Source organism: Carassius gibelio, chromosome B2, assembly GCF_023724105.1.
Source record: "Carassius gibelio isolate Cgi1373 ecotype wild population from Czech Republic chromosome B2, carGib1.2-hapl.c, whole genome shotgun sequence".
NCBI classification, from domain to species: Eukaryota; Metazoa; Chordata; class Actinopteri; order Cypriniformes; family Cyprinidae; genus Carassius; species Carassius gibelio.
Genome location: NC_068397.1, coordinates 16,017,703 through 16,040,050, shown reverse-complemented (window position 1 = coordinate 16,040,050; position 22,348 = coordinate 16,017,703). Strand labels below are relative to the sequence as shown.

Sequence of the window (22,348 nt, the reverse complement as noted above, 5' to 3'; positions counted from 1 at the left end):
AAAAAAAAAAAAAGTTTGTGTGCAATTAATCTAGAATATAAGAAAGTTTGCTTTTTAAAATTAAATTACAAAAAATAAAGAACTTTTCCATGATATTCAAACTTTTTGAGATGCACCTGCATTTCTTATTCATTTAAACATTTCTAGAATGTCATATATATTTATTAATTCATTAATAACATTTATTTGCTATTTTCAATTTTTTTTGGGACTCCATTGTATATATAGTGCTATATAATAGTTCTTTAGAGTATTAATTTCTAGGCGCATAAATTAATATTTATCCAAAGGCATTTTGCAGGCAAAAAAAAGAAAAGAACAACAAATGTGTAAAACTCTTTCACAACACAACTGTGCATAAATATAATCATCCAGAAGTCATTATCATGAAAATAAAGTTATATAATTCTCTAGATTACATAAGAAATATAATGTAATTTATTCCCATGAAATGTTTAATATCATCAGTTCACATTAGATTAAATAAAAAATTCAATTCTGATCATAAGTTTACATACCTCTATAGATCATCTAAACCTTTTAACAGGTCTGTTATGTCTGATAGCTTGGAGCGACTGTGTAATGTTGTGTCTCAATCAACGGCTACAGATTAATCAGCAGTGGACAGCAACTTGGCACCATCGGGTTAGTTTAATATGACACTCTGATATGCCAAGATGCAGCAGCTGTCGCTTATCCACGAATATTATCCATGAACTCTTGCTGACATCTGATATTCCCTGTGCCCTTTCAGTTATGCTGTTTTTTTGTTAAGCATTCATTCAGATCCTGCAAATATGAGAGACAGATTTAAACAGATTTAAATTGCAGTCTTGTATTCTCATTCACACTGAAGCATGCATGGTGCATCGCTGAATCTGTTAAACTCTTATTTTTTCCTTTTTTTTTTTTTTTTTATCAAATTTGTATTTTTTATATTAACAAAACAACATCCAGCCAAACCAACATACAAACAGGGAAGCGGGAGCAACCGACATATTATCAATAAGTTACAATTTGAAAGTGTAAAAAAAGGAGAACATTTGTTTTTTACATGGTCATTCCTTCACATATTCCAAAATGTCAGAAGAAAAACATTGCCATGCACCGATAGTCCCAGGTTTAGCTCCGTTAATTTGTGCCGTTGTACATTCACAGGCCACTATCTCAAGGAGGCTATGAATCCTAAATGTTTTGGCACACGTTCGGAGTAAACCAGTTTTGTATTGAATCTGTTCAATTCTTTTGGGTATACACATACTTTTCAGATGCATATGTACACTGTGTACACTGAATACTGATCCATACAAGTTTAGGCACAGGACCATATTATTGATTTTAGAAAATAAACACTTATTTTTTTGAATTTATACATATTTTGAATTTATATTGAACAACAATATACTTGCACTGTGGGGAAAATTTTCATATGCTGACTGCCAAAATTGAAAATGAATCATAAGATGCATTTAAATTTTTGTTTTACTGTTAAATGTGATGCACAGTTGGGTTTTATTGTAGCTGACATTCATTCGCTTGCTCCAGACATTTAGTCTATACATATGCAAGATGCTTTTTATACACAAGTCTCACTTCTCTCTCTCTCTCTTTAAAATAATAAACCATAGGCCTTTTTAATTTCCTGCGACACATACAAGATTTCCTTTTAAGGAGTTGGCTGTGCATAGTCATTCTAGAGAAATGACTAGTGCAACACTTAATGCTTCTGAGTAAAGCGACTCATAAATAAAGATTTTCTCACATAAATCGCTTGCTTTTCAATCAGCAATGAGCCAATGTTTAGCAGTCATGTTGAACTTGCCAGATTAATGAATACATGCTTTGTGTATCTGTAAACAATGTCGTTTTTCTTGTATATTCACCCCTGGATGCCCTGTCAGCTCTAGAATCAGGTTGCAGCTCATTGTGTAACATTCCTGTCAGTGAAGTTTGATTGGAGTTCGACATGTTAGAAAACACTTTCTAGTTGGGACCTATTTAACTTGCAGAACATCTGCTATAGTCAACCCCCTGTGGCTTTTAAAAATAAGCAACATTAAGAATTGTTGACCTTTAATCCCTTAAGGAGTCCTATACAACGGAAAACTGGGGGCGTGCAGACAGTGAATCTTTCCATGATCTGCAAAGATGATATGCCACATGTCTATACATATTCCAGAAGTGGAAAGATGTTTAACTCTGTGGGAACTGGATGGGATTTACAGAAAATCTACCTCACACGTTGGTGCCTTTTTCAGAGAATCCATTTGTGACATCTAATGTCTGCTGGTTCTTCATTTAAAGATACTGTTTCTATGTCTAGATTTCCTTTATAGCATGTATTTATCTTCTTTTGCACCACCAACCAAAACAGTTCCATACAAATCCGAAGCAGAATAATAAACCGGCATGTCTCGGAGTAGTAGAGTTTTGTTAATTAATAAATCATTGAATCAGTTAATGATTCTTACAAAAAAAGAGCGAGAAGCTGAATAGCCAAGCCAAGACTGAATACATCACAGTGTTGCAACAAAGAATGTCCCATTTCCAAGACTCATACAAACTGTAAACTTGCTCATAAACTTCAGCTGTCGTATACTTACTAGGCGTCAAGAGCCTATTAAGTACACAACCTTACATAAGAAATCAACCTTACATAAGAAAGATGGTCCCATTTAAACAACACTCAGTTCAACCTTCACAGGGGCTATGGATGCAGCCCTTAAAATAGAGACACAGCTACAGTTGCAGTATTGTGTTTTGAAACGAATGTGTTGAATGAAAGATTCCATGACTTTTGCCACCTACTGGTGTAACAAACCTGCAAAGAGTCGCTGTTAATCTCTGCAAATGCATTAGGTCAGAAACACAAATACAGACAAGTGGAGTGATACACAGAATATGGCAACTAACTGTTGTCTAAAACATAATATAAAGTATATGGTATGGTATGGATATTCACTAATGTACATTCCGGCAATTGATCCATTACTGAAAGCAAAAACGTTTCCTTTCAAAATCATGTTTATTGATGCCATTTTCAAGAAACTCAATGCTGAAAAAATTCAAATAAATAGGCCAAGAGCGACTTCATGCATGACTTCATGTTGCTTCATGCATGAGTTCGTGCTGTCTGCTTTGTCTAATGTGACAGCCAGTTATTGAAATGCTGTGGTCTTTGTTTTCAGTCATCTTCCTTTTGGTGTCTAGTAACCTGTTCTTCAAAACAAAACAAAGACTGAGTACATGAAAGCTCATGTGTCACATAACACAAAATTGACACAAAGATATATGGCATCCCATTATACATGTACAGACACTGTTACATAACTGCAAGACTTAATTATTTTTACATGATCAGTCATATTTGTAATGCATATAGGATAGAGTTGTGCCTAAGGTTATAAACTCTGAGTGACCCAAAGCAATAACAGTAAAATCTAGATAGCAGACTTGTTTTCCACAGATAAAACCAGCATTGTTGGTTATGCTTTTTTTTTTCTGAGGTCATGTATTGTCTAATCAGGCTTGTTTGTGATTCGTAGTTCTCAACCTTACAAGCTCACCAGAACATCAGAACATAACATCAAGTGCCCTTGAACCTTGCCTTGTTTCACTTCTGTTGGCTTAGCTTGGTGAAAAACACACTGCCGTCGTCTTGAGACAAAACAAGATCTACAACTTAAGAACAGCGTGTTTTGTTCCTTGTTATAGCGAAAAAAACATTACAATAATAAGATACTGAAAAAAACATTTGAAATATTTTGATGAAGATGTGCACTAGTGTTGACAGATTTGCAGTTTCTACGATTTTTTCCCCTTGTTTTTGAATACATCTCTCAATGATGCTTCATTTATCTGATCAAAAATAAAGTAAGAAAAGTACTAATTTGAAATATAATAATAAAATATAGCAATATTGTCAAATACGAAAATATTTTGAATAACTGTTTTCTGTTTTAATATATTTTAAAATGTAATTTATTCTTATGACGCAAAGCTGAATTGTCAGCATTATTTCTCCAGTCCTCAGTATCACATCAACTTTCAGAAATCTTATATCCTGATTAGGTGCTCAAGAAACATTTCTGATTATCATCAATGTTGAAAAAAGTTGTGCTGCTTAATATTTTTTTGGACAGTTGGGGCCCGTGTACTTTGATTAGATTTAATTAAATGATACAAAGTTTAGGGATTTATGTTTGTTTGCACTTTTGCTGAGGTCAAATTATCCTTGTCCTGCAGTAACCTCTGTGCTCTGTGAAAATGATTAAAACTGTCCTTGAGGCCTTCGCTACTCAAAATGAACATCATAAACAAGGGTTAGTCACAGAGCCGTAATGTTGGGTAATGTTGAATGTCAGGGCTGGTTTAAACAGGGTTTCTACAGACATGAAAAAGCTAGATTTAAGAATTTTAAGACCCTTTTAATACCACCTTATATGAAATTTAAGACCTAAACCTGGAAACTGGAAATATGCATTATTACATATTTATTGTGTTTAACGTAAAAAGAAAACAAATTATCACTGCTAATATATATCAATATTACTAAGATATACATTGAACTTTTCATATCGGCAGACAATATTCCATGCAAAATATCCACACAAAAGCCCTGCATCACCGAGATTTTTGGTGGTGTAAAAAATTTATTCTGAAATACACTATCCATTATCAATCGCTGTTTACATTGAATGTACAGTATGCTGATAAAATAAGAATCATCCTCACTTTTGTCACTTACATTTTAATCAGGCTATTGGTCCGGTGGGGCAAGTAATAAAAAAAAAAAAAAAAAACCTAGAAGCTAGCTAGAAGGCTGATCAGCTGTAGCTTGAGCTATATTATTATTGAGAACATTAAGGAGGTAGCTCGACCTGTATTCTGCTACGGTGATTCTCTCTGATGATGCATTAACTACCGCAGGGGAGATTTTTTTGTCTATCCAATGATTGTAAACCATCATTAGGTCTGTCAGACTGGAGATATTTTAGCGGTAATGTGACCAAATATGTTTAAGACCCATCAAATCTGAATTTTAGACTTTTTTAGTTCCCGACACACAAAGTTTGGCACACAAATCACTTCACATCTAAATTCTGGAGTACACAAAATTGAACTGCTTACATCTGGTTTGGATCTGACTGAATCTCACATTAAACCGGGGAAACATGCTATTAGTACTTCATTGCAATTGTAAAACTCAAGGTAACCTTAAACATTATTCATAATAAAAACAGAGAACAACTTATTCACAACGACATTTTATTTCAAACTGCGCACAAATGACATTGTTCTGCCAACTGTAGAGCTGATGTTGATGCTCTCCACGAGTCCTGCTTTGACCACTGCAGGTCTTCACATGTGCACTGCTGGGAGAAAGAGAGAAATTATAAAGTACAATCAAGCACATCTATATCCATCCACAATACAGACTGGAAAAGGGTCTGTGGCAATTTATTATGACTGATTGATGTTGGAATATGATTAGAGTCTAGCACATAACAGACGGTCAATAAGCATAAATTTGAAAACTGGGAGAGAGAACTTTAAAGAGACCTTTCAGTCAGATTTACTGAGTATTAAAAAATGAAAATTGCTTCTTATGTATAAAAGACCTTTTTACATTAAAACCTGTTGTTTTATTTCTAAGCATTCTTAATCCCATCTAAAACACATTACAGGAGAATCTGCGGTGATCGATATATAACAGGCCAGCTGTTGAGTGATGTTTACTGACCTAGCGAAGCCTCCTGGCCTCTCTTTCAGACTCCAGAAGTGTCAGGACATCTCCTTCTCTTACTGGGCCCTTCACGTTTCTGATAATGGATCGGTTGCTGTCATCCATGAACTCAACGCGCACCTATGAAAGGACAATATATTTAGTCTTAAGAAAAGAATCAAACTAATACTTTAAAATCAATTCAACTGCACATCAAATTTGACCGCAACAAATCACATTTTTAAAGTCCAACTACAATATGCAATATCTACAGATTGCCATCAGTATTATGAGGGAAAATACGTTTTAAAAACAGCGATTTTCTGTCATACTGAACATAAACATTTACAATATTGAATACATTTATAGATTCTAACGTGCAGTAGATCTGGGTTGCAAGCTAGGACATTAGTCTCCTATAAAATCGTCACATTTATAAAGTGACTTATAGACAACACAACCTAATTAACTTTCAGGACATAAAATGGTGTTTTTCCTAATCAAATAATCCGCAAAAGAACCGTCCCTGTTCGTGTTACACATGACACGGAGCATGAGTCCGAGCTTACCTGGGTACACTGCCCCTGGGAGCCGGTTCTTCCCAGCACTTTAGTAACCTGTAACAAAAAACACGATTAAAACCAATAAAACGTATATTATTTAACGTCATGTGTGGTGAAAACAGTTGTTCGCGATCAAATCTGCCGGATAGAAATATGCTAATGCTAACTAAAGGCCTACTGAGACACACACCGCTATACTCTTGAGCGTACTGTGGGATGATTTTGAGTTTCTTTAGGACGAATAAGACTTGAAATTAAATATATTTCATTTTATGCGTATTATATCACACGATTGAACCGTAAATATTCATGGAATTTATTTTTTCTTACTCTAGCGAGTTTGATGGGCTGCACGCGGCTGGCATCCATGATTTCAGCTTAGTTCGGAAAGGAAGTCACGTGGTCTCGACGGCTTTTATATATCCGCAGTTAAAAGCACATTTTTAATTGATCAGGTTTTATTTGCAGTTATATGTTGGTATAGTTTAAAAAAAATTAAATAGTATAAAAAAAGACTTTGTGTTAATAAAAATATAGTTTTACAGCAACAACAAACCTGTTTCCGTTTCCGGGATCACGGGGGAACTTACTGATCCAGGAGCAGCTGCACGAACAACTGTACAAATGCCATATCTGAACTCTCCTGAAGATGGAGTTTTTTTTTGATTATGTCAGTATGATTATTTTTAAACATAGATTCGACCATACAATATTGTAGACTACAGTATTAATAGTAATGCAGGTCTATGAGATTCTGTAAAGTAATGGGGTAAACGTGTTAAATGTGCTAAAAAAAGAACAAGTAAAAGATTACATGTTTCTTTGAACCTTTGATATGTGGTAATTAAATTAATAAATAAAGTCAAAATGATCTGTAGTATGGTTTAAATGAAGAAGAAGAACAAAATCTGCACACACCCTAAAACCAGAAGAGACATCTATGACCAAAGAACTGGTCAAGAACTTGTATTACATTTACTTGAGTTACACAAAACTATTGTAGTTTTTTCAGAACATATTTTGCAACTGATATAGATTTTTCCATCAGTTTATGAGAAGGCAATTTGATGGGTTTCAATGTATCTAAGTTTTTCTGCAAGCTATTTATTCATATAGTCTTAACTATGACCGTAGATATATATTTAGTTTATGTTAATTTAGGTTTTGTCTAATCAAATTGATGGTAAAATGTGCACAAGTGGAGAGGATATGAAAGAGGAAAGAATACAGAACAAGATACGGAAATTATGGGATTAAAGAATTTTAATTTTAATTTCACTTACTCACTTATTCACTTCACTTACTTATTAATATTGGATTCGCGCTGAATTGTTTAAATATCAGTCTGAGCACAACTATGGACTCATGTGTACTTAAAATAAACAGAAATTTGTTGTGAGCTTTTAATGACCTTACAGTATCCCTGTAACTGCTATTCATCCTTTTCCTTTCCTCCTCCAAGGGCTCAATCCTTAAATCACAACACTGATCCTCATGACTTTATTTTTAACTCTGCTGAGGACAGAAAGAGCAGCAAGTGGATTATGGCATCAGTCAAGTGGGACAAATCCCAACTCTTGATCTTCAGTTGAGCTGAAACAAATACAGTTGCTTTTGCTTTCTCTCTTTTTAGCTATATTGCTAACTCTAAAAAGCTGCAAGCAGTGGAATATGTTTTCTCAATCTGGCTGGAAATTTCCTTGAAGCTGCAAACCGATACGCATTTTAAAGGGAAGTGGGACTTGTGTACAAGAAATGTAAAATCTGAATATTTTTCTGCTTTCATTAGTAACAAGAAATTAGTCTCTTTTCAGTGCTTTACCCATTCCTCAAGCAACCATAATAATGGATCATCCAAGAAGGCATCTGAATAGGCTAAAAAAGAGACGTTCAAGTCTTTTTGCGAGTGTCAAACTTAATGCCAGCTTTTCACGGAGTATAGAAGAAGAAGAGAGTGCCTTTCCGTTTTCACAAGACAGCTCTGTGAAACCTTGGACATCGATGGACAACCTCGATACTCCATCACCTCAGGCAAGTGACAAAAGAGATCAAGAAAAGAGGAAAGGCAGTGAGACCGAAGCAGCAAAGATGCCACACCGTCATTCAGCTGTGATCAATGTTAACGTAGGTGGAAAACTCTTTACCATTCCCAAGCACTTGGCTATCAGATACCCTAAAACCAGAATAGGCAGCTTAGCCCTGTGCAAAGATCCTGTCAAGCAGCTAACGCTCTGTGATGACTATTGTGTGCTCACTAATGAGTTTTTTTTTGACCGGGATCCCACTTTCTTCCACTACATCTTCCACTTCTATTGTAGCAATGTGTTATGGGTAATGGAGAGTCTTTGCCCTGTCAATTTTGAGGAGGAGATGACGTTTTGGGGCCTGCGTTTGAGGGAAACTCCTCGCTGCTGTCGCATTCTCTACGAGGAGAAACTAGACGAGATAAGAGACCAGCTGAAAGTGAACCGGGAGCTTATGGCGGAAATCGAGCCCCAGCATAATGAGGAGGGTTTCAAAACAATGATCTTTGGAGGTATTCGTAAGATGCTGTGGGACCTGATGGAGAATCCATACTCCTCGATGGCTGCTAAGGCCTTTGCTGTGTTCTCCAGCCTCTTTGTGCTTATCTCCATTGTAGCGATGACTCTAAACACTGTGAGCGAGCTGAAAGATTATAAAATCTATGGAAGAACCTACATGGAGTGTGTGGAGATCACTTCAATTCTCTTCTTCACCTTTGAGTACTTCCTTCGCTTGCTGACAACTTGCGACGTCAAGCATTTTCTGAAGAGCGCACTTAATTTCGTAGACTTAGTGGCTGTCATGCCCTACTTTATCCAGCTGATATTTGAGGCTTTTGCCGACCAGGAAGATCTCAGCGTTCAAGATGATCTGAAAACGATGGCGAGGGTTAGCAAAGTTAGCAAAGTGCTCAAAGTCGTCAAACTCATGAGAATCTTTCGCATTTTGAAACTGGCGAGGCACTCAACTGGCATGCGGGCATTTGGCTTCACTCTTCGCCAGTGTTTTGAACAGGTCTGCTGCCTGTTTCTGTTCATTATCATGGGGATCTTCACCTTCTCCGCCCTAATGCACTCAGTGGAGCAGGATGTTGTAGGAACACCGTTTAGCAGTATACCAGATGCCTGGTGGTGGGCAGCGGTGAGTACGTCTCAAAACATCTCAAATCAGTCATCACATCTGCAGTATAATTCATACATACATACACATGGCCAGATCTATGTGTGCTACTGCTAATTTAGCAAATAGATTTAAAACCATGGCTATTATTAGGGCTTTGCTGCTATATCAGCCTCCTCTATTCTGGGAAGGCTTTCAGCTCTGTGTCAGTGCATGGCTGTGGGGATTTGCTTCCATTCAGAGTTGAAAGCATCAGTGAGGTCAGACACTGATGTGGGACGATGGAGTGGTCTCACAGGGGACCAATGGTGATCAGGTTTGGGCTGTGTAAAGATCACCCTAGTCTTCCACACTAGAGTGTTGTTATCGAATAGCAATCGAATTAAAATACAAAAAGGTGCGATAAAATATAAATACTTGATTTATGAATATATATTTCAAAATATGAATAAATACTACAATAGTATTGAAATAATCATTCAGTAAACAGTTTTACTTGGTTCAGAAGCTCTTTGCCGTTCTACTTTTTAATAAAAATGTTTCTCTATGGATACTGTATAGCTCTGATCTTAATTTCCACTTATTGCCAGATATAGTTTATGTAGCAAAACCTTTTCTTTTGAATGGGGTGTCCACATTTGGGTTTGAATATATATAAGCTTTCACTTGAATCATATAAAAAAGAACAAATAAAACAATTGGGAATCATTATGTGCATTTTTTAATTGCATCACTTGCATTCATTATCATCTTTTGCTGTGGCTGTTGTATCCTCCTATCCTCTTTAAATGGTTAGTCTTTATCTTCTGGCAGCTGTGTTTAATCTTATATAATATCTAATGCCGCTCAATTGGAGGCACCCATGCTGATTGGAAAAGTTAGATTAGTTTAGAACTTCCTGGGGCTTACTAAGTCTGACTAAGTTGACTTGCATGCCAAATTCTAAGCTGATAAACTCATATCTCTCTCTTTCCTTTCGGCCTGCTCCCTTTATCAGGGGTCGCCACAGCAGAGTGGACTGTTTTGGCATGTTTTACGCCAGATGCCCTTCCTTCCGCAAACCAGTACTGAGAGTGCACTCGTGCAACCCCAGTGCTCGGACACACTCACTCCTTCACACACACACACACACACACACACACACACACACACACACACACACACACACACACACACACTCACTATGGCCAATTTGTCCAGTTCATCTAAGCTGATAAACTCATGTGGAGTGTTTTTTTTTTACACTGTTACAGGTGAGCATCTCTACTGTGGGATATGGAGATGTGGTGCCCATTTCTTACTCCGGTCGAGTGGTGGCTTTTGGGTGTATATCTTTTGGTATTATTCTAAACGGGATGCCAATCTCCATCCTGTTTAACAAATTTTCTGACTATTATGCCAAGTTGAAGGCCCAGGAGTACACTAACACAAAAGTCCAGCGGGGTTTGAACCTCAAGAAAAGACTGCAAAGAAAATTAGAGAACTGCTTCGAGCCTCCAATTGAGGACTCTGATGAGGACAATAGGCATCACATTGACCAGTGTCATCAGCGAACAACGTCCTTGTCACCTCGACTGCCTCGCTGCCCTTGAACAGTGAGCTCAGGTTCCCGGCCTCGAATTAAATCAGGATTTAAAGGATGGGTGAACGCCAGGTTAAAGAAAATTAAGCCTTTAGCTTTAAGATGACTTACAAATGGCATGTCGCTGAGGATCTTCGGTGAGCTTGTGCTGATTTTCAGCAGTCCCTGTTCATTTGTCTGGCAAAAAGATGGATTCATATCAAAGGGATTTACATCACAGACTGAACACTATTATTTGCATTATTTGTATTATAAGGTCAACACAAACTATTAGAATGATTTGATCCATCATGGCTTCTCTGTAAGGTGGTGGAATTGCACTTTACCGATAAAAACATACATTAATCCTGAGATTCTGAAAATATTTTTTCCTCTATTAAAACCAAAAGGATTTCCGTGGATCAAGTGAGACTTATGTGGCCTTTTGGTGTATTTGGAGTGTTGCTTTCATATAGTTTCTAGGTGAAGTGCATTTAGATACTATGGCTTTCATATACTGATAAAACTGAGAAATAATAATAATAATAATGAACATTGTATTTGCATAGTCTTTAGTAAGCACTTTATCACCCTTTCAGATTAGCACTACACATATTTTGACTGTTTTTGAAGGTCAGAAGGGGGATTTCCTCAACTGTTTATTATTTATAAGACTCTGTCCGCAGTAAGCCAGAGCCATACTATAATTTAAAAAAATCTTGTTAATATCTGTTCCCCTTTCTTTCTACCCCATGCATTATAATCCTATATCCTTCCTTTAATACATAATATGATCATCATATCATCAAACTTTTAGATAACAAAGTCCCTTTTGCTCTGTTACATAACAACATATTTCTGCAACTTGCATATACTGGAAAACTAGTAAAAGATAAGACAATTGTTTCTGCTCATAAAAAAGAACTAGTTCAGCATATATATGTTGCTACATACATAATTCACTATATAACCAGTAATAAAAAAGCTGTAGGCTCCATGAAACTACATGCAAATGAAACCAGTAACATCTTCTGTATTTAGCCCATGCACAATGTGAATCTCAGAGGGGTTGCTTTCCTTTGGCTTGGTGTAAAAGGCTTTGTTTGTATTGTTTTCCCATGAACATATTCATTTTTTTTGTCTTCTCTGAAAACAATCTAAGTGCTAATTGAGCACGTAAGCTACTGTAAGTGAGAAGTCAAGCGATCTGACTTAATGTCTAATAGGATTACAGGATCAAGAGGACCCATGATGCCAGTGTTTTGAGTGAAATGTTCAACTTCAATTAAGAAAATGTAAAGACAAGAGCCCTTGACAGCTGCATGTTAGTGGCCTTTGTTGAACAGCAAAGGTCATCCTCTGCCACTGTCAGCAAGGATTTACTGCATAACGGTCAATTATGGGATCATCTAGTGAATTCAGACGACACTGGAATAACTAATGTATCTGTTTGATATTTATTATATATTCCTTCTCTGTTGTTTAACCCACCCCAACAGCGAACACAAATAAATCATCAGCATATCAAATTCAAATGAATAGCTAAAGGTCATTCAAGAAGGTGCCCTGCACCCATATTGTTTAGGATGATCGTTTCCAGGATCTTGATGTGTAAAAGTGAGAAGATAAGGTAAGATGCCCACAGTGTACATTTCCTGTTAAATGAAAACATTTAAAGATGACAAAAAATTACAGAAGATGCATACTGTATATCATAACATTACATAAATAACATAAATTATAAATGATTCCATTCAGCTGGCCTAAAGTTTATAATGAATATCAAGATGTTTGAAATGTCTAATTCACAAAATTATTAAATAACATTAGGAATGTAGAAATGTATTACCCTACTTATAATGTAATAAGTAGTATAACTATTTCAATGAATTTATTAATGTAATGTAACTTTGCATTTGCATAAGTTGGCTACAATACTGTTTTTGAAATCAAATCTTTGCATAGCTATGACACTGACAATCTAACATCTAACAATGCCTTATTTTTTAAGTTATTCTTAAAAAATAAAGCATATACATAAACAGTTGTCAAATGAACACGTGTCTTAAATTACTGAAACACTGATGTCTCATATTTAAAGAAATCAATCAAATCTGTATGAGCGTGAAAATATTCAGATGTTACACTCCTTTGTAATCATTTTCATAAGTAACTAATTTAGTTACACATTAACTGTAACATATTACAGTTACATTTATTTTGTAATTAAATTACGTGACCATTTTACATGTAACTCAACCCTGATAATAAAAAATACATTCATAATAATAATAATCCAAATACATAATAAGAAAAACACTAGCAACAATAGTCCACTATAGGGGACTTCTGTCCCATTTCCTTTTCACTTAAAAATAAAATATTTCCTCTAGCAATCCAAATGAATGAATGTGTCCACTAATACATACCATTAACAAATAGACATTAAATACAATCAATATTCAACAATAAATTCACAAATTATTGTTATCTAAAGAATTGGAACGGTTTAAATCTCACAAATGTTGATTTTCAGATAAAAGGTGCATATTAATATGATCATAACCATTAAGTAAATGTATTGGAGATTTAGTGATATATGGAAGCAACTCTATTAAAAGTATTTCATTGACGCATTTCTGTAAACTCATAAAAGAGATAATAGAAGTAAATACGAAAAATGTGACCAGCTATCACTATTTTTCCTTGAACTTTCCTTGAGGCAATACAATATATCACAGCTGACATGTTTTATCTGAAATACGTTCCAGCTTGAAGGCCTCAAAGATCAGAACATGATTTTCTTCATCCAAGGCCAGATAGATGCTTGTAGAACCATGCATGCCACAGATCTGATGAGGTGGTATAAAAACCCCCAAATTGGTTTAGTAAGTAGCCTGCAGCACCTGAACACACTTGAATATGGTGCATTCAAATATGATCACCCCAAGAAACACCATGAGTATGAAGTGGTTTGCATCTTTATCTGTTTTAATTCTTCTCCAGGCTTCCAAGACTGAGAGTCAAGATGTACGAGTGAAGCTTTGTGGTCGTGAGTTCATTCGGATGGTGGTCACATCATGTGGAAGCTCTCGACTCAAACGGAACGCGCCTGATTCGGACCTTCACTTTGCAAACCCTCATAGTAGATTTGCCTTCTTCAGACATTCGTGTAGTTATTGATTCATAAACCTTTTATTTACTTTATTCTCTGTGTTGAAACTTCTCATGTTGATACACCATATCCTTTTTCAGGGAATTTACAAAACAGAGATCTCGTTGCGCACCAGAAAGGGACCCTGACTGCTGAGGACGAGCGTCCAGCCCCCCATCAGCACACAAGCCCACCAGCAGAGCTTCTGGAACACTCCACCACTGTGCAGGACCTCAGCATGTCCTCCAGGACCCGCCGTGATGTGGGGCCAGCGGGAGTCTGCTGCACTTCAGGATGTACCATGAGTGAACTGATTCAATACTGCTGAGGACGGATATAGAGCTCAGATGTCTTCTGCCCTCAAGTCCTTCTGAAGCTGCATGTGGTACTTTAAACTATGCTTCATTAAACACTGTATCTAAGTTACCATTATGGTAACATGGCTTCATTTGTGAACATTAGGTACCTAACATGAACTAAAAATTAGAATACTTCCAAAGCATTTATTTAGTTAATTTTAAGTTAAAAGTGAATTTTAGCATTCACTTATACACTGTAATAATAATTAAAAAAAAAAGTTGTAACTGTTGATAAAGCCTATGATTCAACAGACCTGAGCTAACATGAACTAAAAATGATTATTTTTTATTAATAAATACTGTAACAAATGTATTTCTCATTGTTAGTTGATGCACAAGTGAGATTTACTGTGAAATGTTACCATCATTATTATTGTTGGTGGAAGATATTTGTATAAAATTGAGTGAATATAGTGTTATTTCATACTTTATACTAAAGCTTGTTATATATTATAGTTGGCTGATTCCATATATATATATATATATATATATATATATATATATATATATATGTATATATATATACACACACACACACACACACACACACACACACACACATACACACACAGGAATAATAGACTGGTAGACTGGTGATATTTGACTGGTGAATTATTTTTGTAGGACAGATGACATTGACAGGGACTTTTGTGCAATAAATTAAAAGAGTCAAAGAAAGTGTCCAGTATAATCTTTGAAAAATTGCATTTTTGTGAACTTGCAGGCAATGACCAATGTATTGATCAATCCTCAGTAACAGCAAAATAAACTCTCAGAATTCAAATAGTAAATGGTGCACTATATTTTTGACATAGAAAACAACATCTAATTATTTGATGACTGTAGAATAAAAATAATTTTTGCATGTGTAATTTGTCTGAAAACGAATGTAGTAGCTCAACGTGACACATTACAAACTCACCGCTAGAGGGGGCACCACTAGTAGTAAAAACATTAGCCTACTTCAAAATCACTTTCTACATTTAAACTTGACAAAAACGCATCCAAATAACGTTTTGCTGTTTACAGTGAACTAAATCATTCAACACATTTGAATCAAAGTAATTTGCTTAAAATACGGCAACATGAATCGTAAGCAAAACAACAATCCATGGACACTGTTTAAAAATGCCACAAAGACTCAAATATGAAATAGTTTCATAAATAATCAATGCTAACACGTTTGCACGCACACAAGCAGTGACCTTCTTCTGGCACCTAATAGGAGTAGATGTGTATTCAGGCCACATACACATTGTCAGACCAGCTGCTGTGCCACAGCTGCTCTTGATAGCATGTCTTCATCTTCCTCCTCTGGGCGTCTGTCATTTATTCAAGAGTCCAGGACAAATGAAGATAAGGAACTTATGATGCACCTTAGAGGGATATATCTGTATAAATTAATAGCAGATGCGGTGCATTATTGTTTTCTGAAATCATCAGGTAAGTTCCGCCATGATTAATGTATAATTATAAAAATCCAGTTTCACTGTGAAACACACAAGTATCATCAGAGCGCTTTGTGTCAGGTAAGGTTAGGCCGATTATGATTATGACTATTGTGATAGTCACTATTATGACTATAAAATCCTTCAGCAGTGCCCAGACTGTAAATGGTCATATTTGCGACTAGAATTTGTCATGTACTATTGATCTACTGTAGTCACGCTACTGCAACCATGTTGTTTTGGCCGAAATGTGGTATTCATGTTGAATGATAATATTAATATAGTCATGTATTTTGTTTTAAATATATTACAGGAGTCGTGGTATTTACAGTAATTTGTTTAAGCTATGTCAGTTTTTTTTGCAGTTATATTTTTTTCCCTAAAAATAGTTAGTTAAAAGCAGCAACTTTTTTTCTTTTCTTTTTTTTTTACAATAGTAGTGTCCATGCTTGGTTTTACCTGTGGAAGGTAAAATACAAAGCAGAATCAGTCTTGTACAGTCTCTACTCCCATGTGTAAAACATTTACATTTTTTTTTATGTTTTTACATTCGTAATACGTAAAATTGCAAGCAGCCCAGCTCAAACTCAGTGCTTTCCTGTCAAAAATACATTTCCATGAGAGAAATATTATTAGTAACTGCTCTTTTTTTAATGAAATACAATAGTAATATAGTGATTATTATTAGCTTGTTTTCTCCCCCCGGTGCTACCATATCGGGTTCTGGTGCAATTTTGTTGCCACCGATTCTACTGCTCTCATATCAGTATGGAGCCCTGTTTAGCCTCAATTATTAAAGAAAGAAGACATCTTATGAAAATCTGATTACTGTATTTGAAAGAGCTTATCAGCATATACAGTCTCTGTTTTTTTAAGTCTTACATCCCATCGGCAGCGCAAACAGACTTCACCCACTCCCACTCTACACTCCTCTTATCTGCTTTCACTTCCCCTGTGAGTGAGTGGGTGTTCTCACTACAGCTGCCATGCATAATTAAGGCTTCAGTGGAGGTGTACTGCAGTGGTGCTGAGCTGCAATGCCATTACAGGCCGCTGCAACATTCATGCCTCACAAGTGACCGTGTTAAACACCAGAGCAACAGAGATCCCTGTTTCACACATGTATTCCCTCTGTAGCTGATCGGTGAGCAAGCAGTATGCCTATTCTGAGCCCAGTTTAGATGGTTGCTATTTAATGCAGAAAATGCAGCTCAATGAATTCAACAAAGATTCTGATTGTATACACAAACTGGCTCACTGGCTGACATACATGCAGTGATATAGTGCACACATTGTGAGGGATGTCCTCACAGGAGATCTCTTAATAGGCTCTGCTTCACCACTGAGATTTGATCACCACGTGTGGTCCCTCTCAGCAATCAAGAGAACACAATCCATTAATAATAAAAGGATGCTGTCTTGCATGCATATGTTATAGATTAGTGCAGTATGCTATTGCTGTACAGTGCTGAATATTATTTCATCAGCTATAACCTATGACTCGTCCAAATGCTGCCAGCGATACATGTTTTTCAACATTAATTTAACATGGCTTTTTTAGTTCACGAGTCATTAGGTCTGTATAGAGACTGCTATGGAGGATTTTCTATTGATACATCAGGTGCCAATCCTTGGAATTGAGAGGTTTATACAATATGTACATTGAAAGTGAAAAGTCTCTGAAAAAAGCCTGAGATTTGAACGTGACTAGTGGAGGATCTGGTTTCCATGTAGAACCCACCAAATAAATTTATTTACTGTTAAAATTTACCTTGATTTTAAAATTGGTAAAATGCACTTTTACAGGCCCTGGAATTGCAATAATTGATTTATGTTTTAACAATTTGCAGGTTTTACAAGTATTTACCCATCAAATTATTTATTTTTTAAAGAACTGTTTTACTCCTAAAGTCAAGTTGTTCCAAACTGGTATAACTTTATTTCCGTTTTTTTTCTTCTTCACTGTTTTGGTATAATGAAGATTCAGTGACTTCCAAAATGTTGTTTTGGACATCACTGACTTGTGTTTCATGGAAGAAAGAAAGTCCTAAAGGTTGTGAATAACATGAGGGATAGTAAATTATGACAGAACTTTTATGGTTTGTTGAACTATCCTTTTTAACTATCTTGGTTATATCTAGAAAAAAGTCTACAATAGTAAATCAGGATGTCTGTCAATAGTTCATGAAAAGACATTGAATGATAACAGATATGTTCTAGAATGGCTTTCAATGCAGTGAGGTGAATTTTAAGATGACTGACTCTCATTTTCCTTCATGTGTGCAGCTGTGAAAGTCATGGAGAGGGCTTAATTAGGACATCATACATTCCTGCAGAGTACACATAATCTTGTGTGAAAGCAGATTTCACTCCAAAAATGAGAGTATTACTGATGCTCAGGCTTTATGTGAGGAGTATTACTCTAACAAAAAAAGAACACCAACCATGGAACTGAAAAGAACCTGACCAAATCTGTGTCAAAGTCATGCATAAGGTCTTTCTTTGTCTCACATAAGCATTGCAGATAATAAAGGCTAGACATATAACTCCCTGCGTTCGTACCATGGTATGTCTTCAGTTAAAGGAGACTGCAACTGTGGGACAGTGAAATTAGATGGGTTTAATCAAGTATGGCACTGTAATCAAATAAAAAATCAGAACATTCGGTTCACTCTCTTTCACTCCTGCCTATCTGCTGATGCAATCATGTTAACGACTGACTCCAGTTTGATTCTCAGCCTCATCAGACTGTGACACCCTGCTGTTTTCCCTTCAAAATATTTCCACCCTCTTTTGGTAATAAAGTCACTTTGAGGTTGTTTAACACAAACAATTGAATCCCATTCAGTTCTGCTTTAAGTGACAGGCTGCTCGTATGTCAAATAATGGCCCCTGGGCAAACCTCATGCACAAACGTTCCTAATTCTCTTAAAGATAATTGAAAAAAAGAGCAATGCTTTACTTTTGACTCTGATGCACCATAACTGTATAGGTTACGGTTGTGTTGTGTAATATGGGACTGAAATGCATTCTAAACCTACAAATTCAAATGACACGAGCATAAATTGTTGGTAGATACACTGCAGACAAAATATTGGGATGACTGGGCCTGTACTTGACTTGACAATTTCCAGTAAAACAGTTCACATGCCACTGAGCTGATGTTCGCATACTAAAGTAGTCTTCCAGATTAAATATACTGTCAGGCTGCAAACAAATGCAAAATGTCCGTCACTCTGAGACATAGGCTACAACACACACTCCTGCACTGCGCATATGCACCAGTACACAATACAGACTCCAGCAGCAGCAATGTGTATAAATCCACACAGGATGTGATGTATCAGCAAAGATTCACATTATAATGACTCCTAATGATACTCCAAAAATGGGACAGAAATTTAAAAATTATAAGCATTTTATGCACAATAAAAAATAACAACATATGGTAATCCAGAACTGAATACAAACATCGTTGCTTTGTAAAAAGCAATCAAACATGCTGAAACAAATGCTACAAAAATGTATGTTTTATAGCTTACAATTAGCTCCATGCATTTATAAAAGCCATAAGAGATGTAAAGGCAACAACACTCCTTATCAGAGAACAGCAAAATGGTGTCTCCATCAATGGTGCGTCCATATGTAAAATCCTTTTATTCCGAAAGCTCCTTGAGCATCATTCTATGATCAGTTTTGCTGCGGTTCGTGCGTGCACGGGAACCCCCGAGCCCCCACCCTATTCATCCACCCCCGCCAGTCTCTCAACAACCAAGATCTAAAAATAGAACAGGGATCCCCCCATCAATTTACAACACGTCACAAGGTCATTTAACCCTCCTCTCACGATCCTCGATCAATACTACGCCGTGACAGTCCAGTGTGGATCTCGCGACCAATATACTGTAGCCTACTAGTTGCTGCACGTGAAACACACGATCGTATCGATTTTTACTTTTTTCTCAATTAGTCACGACGTGTACAGCCCAATTAACTGCAGGGGAAGTGTTTTCTATTATACTCCGGTTTGAGATACGATACCTTTCAAGAGCCAAACGTTCAATTTCTGGAGATGAAATTGAAGAGGAAACGCGGAGAGTGCTCGCGCCATCGGTCGCATGCATATTCACGCGCTGGAGGGCATGCCCGTCACTAGACCGAGAATCTGTCCACACAGGACAACGAGGAATTGTGTCGGCGTGGACTACCCTTTTTATTCTGGAAAACTACGTCTGCTTATTATTTTGAACCGGTTTATATGTATTTATTTCATATTATCTTATTTGTTGTGCTGATGTCATCGTCAAAGAGCGTTCAGAAGGATGTGAATGAAAATGTGTAAAGTGTAAAGGTAAGGAAGTGGAGATTCTGTAACTTACTGGACATTTAAGTTTTAATGCCACAGCTCACCGCCTCACATTTAGTATTTCATGTGGTTCCCTCTGTTTGTATTAGCCTTAAAATGGCAGACCAGAGGTGATGAAAGAAGGTTTCTCAAGGCCTTTGAAGCATTTCTTTGTGATGATTTATTCTGACCTATCTTAATGTTGCCCTTTCATTTATACAGACAACTGTTGTCAGGGAAGATGGAAAATATCTCCATACCTCCAAGTGCCTTTAGGTACATGTTTGTTTTTTAATCACATTTAGTGAGGGTTTCCCCCCATACTTTATTTGTTATGTTTGTTTTTTTATTTGTGTTTTTATCTCCTTTTAAGTTATGGCCTTATTTAGTTTTGAAATTATAGTGGCATTAATAACTAAATCAATCAATTTCACATAGCAAGCTGGCCGGTATCAAAATTTGCTTTCCTCATCGTTCTTGACAACTGCAACATTAATAAAGCAGCAAAAAGCTAAATTAATGTGTAAATGAATATAATAAAACAAATATAATTTCTTAACCAGTGCAGGCGATGGAACTGAAAGGGTCTTGATTAAAAGCTACAATGAAAATACACCAAGGCTGTCTGTTTTTTAACAAACAAATCTTTCAACTTTAAATTTACTGCTTTTTTGTATACTGCCATAAAATGTAACATTTTAATATGCAATATTTAATATTTTAGAATGTAATTTCTGTTTTGAAAAGCAAATGTGTCTGGCGTATTGAGTCTGGTCCTCGTCCTCTCCCACTAGGCATGTATAATAATCTTTGTAGATCACGACTTCTGTCAGCTCGGTTCAGCTCCTTCATTTCCCCTTAAAATATCCTTGTATGTGAAAGAGCTGATTTGTCGTATCATTCTCATTACATTCCATAGATTGTATTGCCCTGTGATGCGTGTTTCAGAGGTAATGTCTCTCAGTCAATCAGACACGAGGGACTGTATGCTTCATATTGAATTGTGCATGCCATCCAGTGCAAACTCTGACAGCAGTGTCTGCCTGATTCTTATTCAAATTAGAGGCATTTGAAGCAGTACATATGTGTGTGTGTTTGTCTGTGTGTGTGTGTGTGTGTGTTTGTGTGTGTAAGAGAGAGATTCAGTTTTCGTTTTTATGCAAGCAGGCTGTCGTACTTCATTTTGGGATGCACTACAGTAAATTGACCTTCGCTGATAAATTATTCTCTATCCATATTTGAAAAAAAAAAAAAAATACAAAACATCACAGCTGCTTTTTACTGATAATTTTGATAACTGCATGTAGCACTGCATGTTATATAACAATGAAGTGTGAATCTATCAAAAATATAGACAGGATTGTAAAATGCCTTGACATTATATGCCATCTAACATACTCTGTGACTAAACCTCGACCAATATGAAATAATGGGATTTGAATATTTCGTTTTTACTCAAAATCTTTAAATATTATACATATTAGGGTATATTATGTATCAAAATATTACAACAGTTAAAATTTTCAATTACAATTTCTTATTTTAGAGTTTGGTGATAATATCAATATTGATTTTTCTATTGCATTATTCTATTAATAAATGGGCAGACTTTATGACTTTGCTAGTAAGAACCTAGGAGCATATCATTTTCAAATAACTACATGCCAGAAATGAGTTTCTGAAATGCTCTGTTATCATATATCTGTTATCATATATTATTATATTATCATTATATAATAATAATTATTTTTATAGGCATGTCTGTCTAAAATAACAATCTTTACATCTTTTTTTTGTACTGTTGGGGCTTTCGATGACATCGGTTTTCTTTTTTACTGCAAATTCTGTTCCATTAACCTAAATGCCACAATAATCTTTCTGTATTTATAGAATTTAATTTAAAGTTATTTCTTCTGTTGATTTATTAAGCTGTTTTTTTTTTTTCACGTGGTGAAAAGTCCTAACAATGTAAGCAATGCCTGATCCACAGCTCTCGTGGTTGTGGTTATTTCAGGACCAAAGAGAGCATCTTTATCCTCATTCTTTCCA

At 36.0% G+C, this 22,348-nt stretch overlaps 3 protein-coding genes across 4 annotated transcripts; 2 read left to right on the top strand and 1 right to left on the bottom strand.

The window, feature by feature from the left end:
- Nucleotides 1-5,251: 5,251 nt before the first annotated feature.
- Nucleotides 5,252-6,733, bottom strand: LOC127950417 (40S ribosomal protein S28). Of its 2 annotated transcripts, none has more exons than XM_052547458.1 (4): nt 6,619-6,733; nt 6,295-6,342; nt 5,744-5,866; nt 5,252-5,375 (listed from the first exon to the last, which is right to left on the bottom strand). In XM_052547458.1, exons 1-3 carry the CDS (start codon nt 6,655-6,657, stop codon nt 5,744-5,746), a joined length of 210 nt encoding a protein of 69 aa, XP_052403418.1. In that variant the 5' UTR covers nt 6,658-6,733; the 3' UTR covers nt 5,252-5,375. The 2 variants fall into 2 exon arrangements, with proteins under 2 accessions (XP_052403418.1, XP_052403417.1); XM_052547457.1 differs by having other exon boundaries at nt 5,252-5,372.
- A 1,170-nt stretch (nt 6,734-7,903) lies between these two features.
- On the top strand, nt 7,904-12,522 carry LOC127951474 (potassium voltage-gated channel subfamily V member 2-like). The gene is made up of 2 exons (XM_052549353.1): nt 7,904-9,453; nt 10,686-12,522. Exons 1-2 carry the CDS (start codon nt 8,134-8,136, stop codon nt 11,022-11,024), a joined length of 1,659 nt encoding a protein of 552 aa, XP_052405313.1. The 5' UTR covers nt 7,904-8,133; the 3' UTR covers nt 11,025-12,522.
- Nucleotides 12,523-13,904: 1,382 nt separating this feature from the next.
- Nucleotides 13,905-14,961, top strand: LOC127951699 (relaxin-3-like). The gene is made up of 2 exons (XM_052549738.1): nt 13,905-14,165; nt 14,249-14,961. The coding sequence occupies exons 1-2, from the start codon at nt 13,916-13,918 to the stop codon at nt 14,473-14,475; spliced, it is 477 nt and encodes a 158-aa protein (XP_052405698.1). The 5' UTR covers nt 13,905-13,915; the 3' UTR covers nt 14,476-14,961.
- The last annotated feature ends 7,387 nt before the right edge of the window (nt 14,962-22,348 follow it).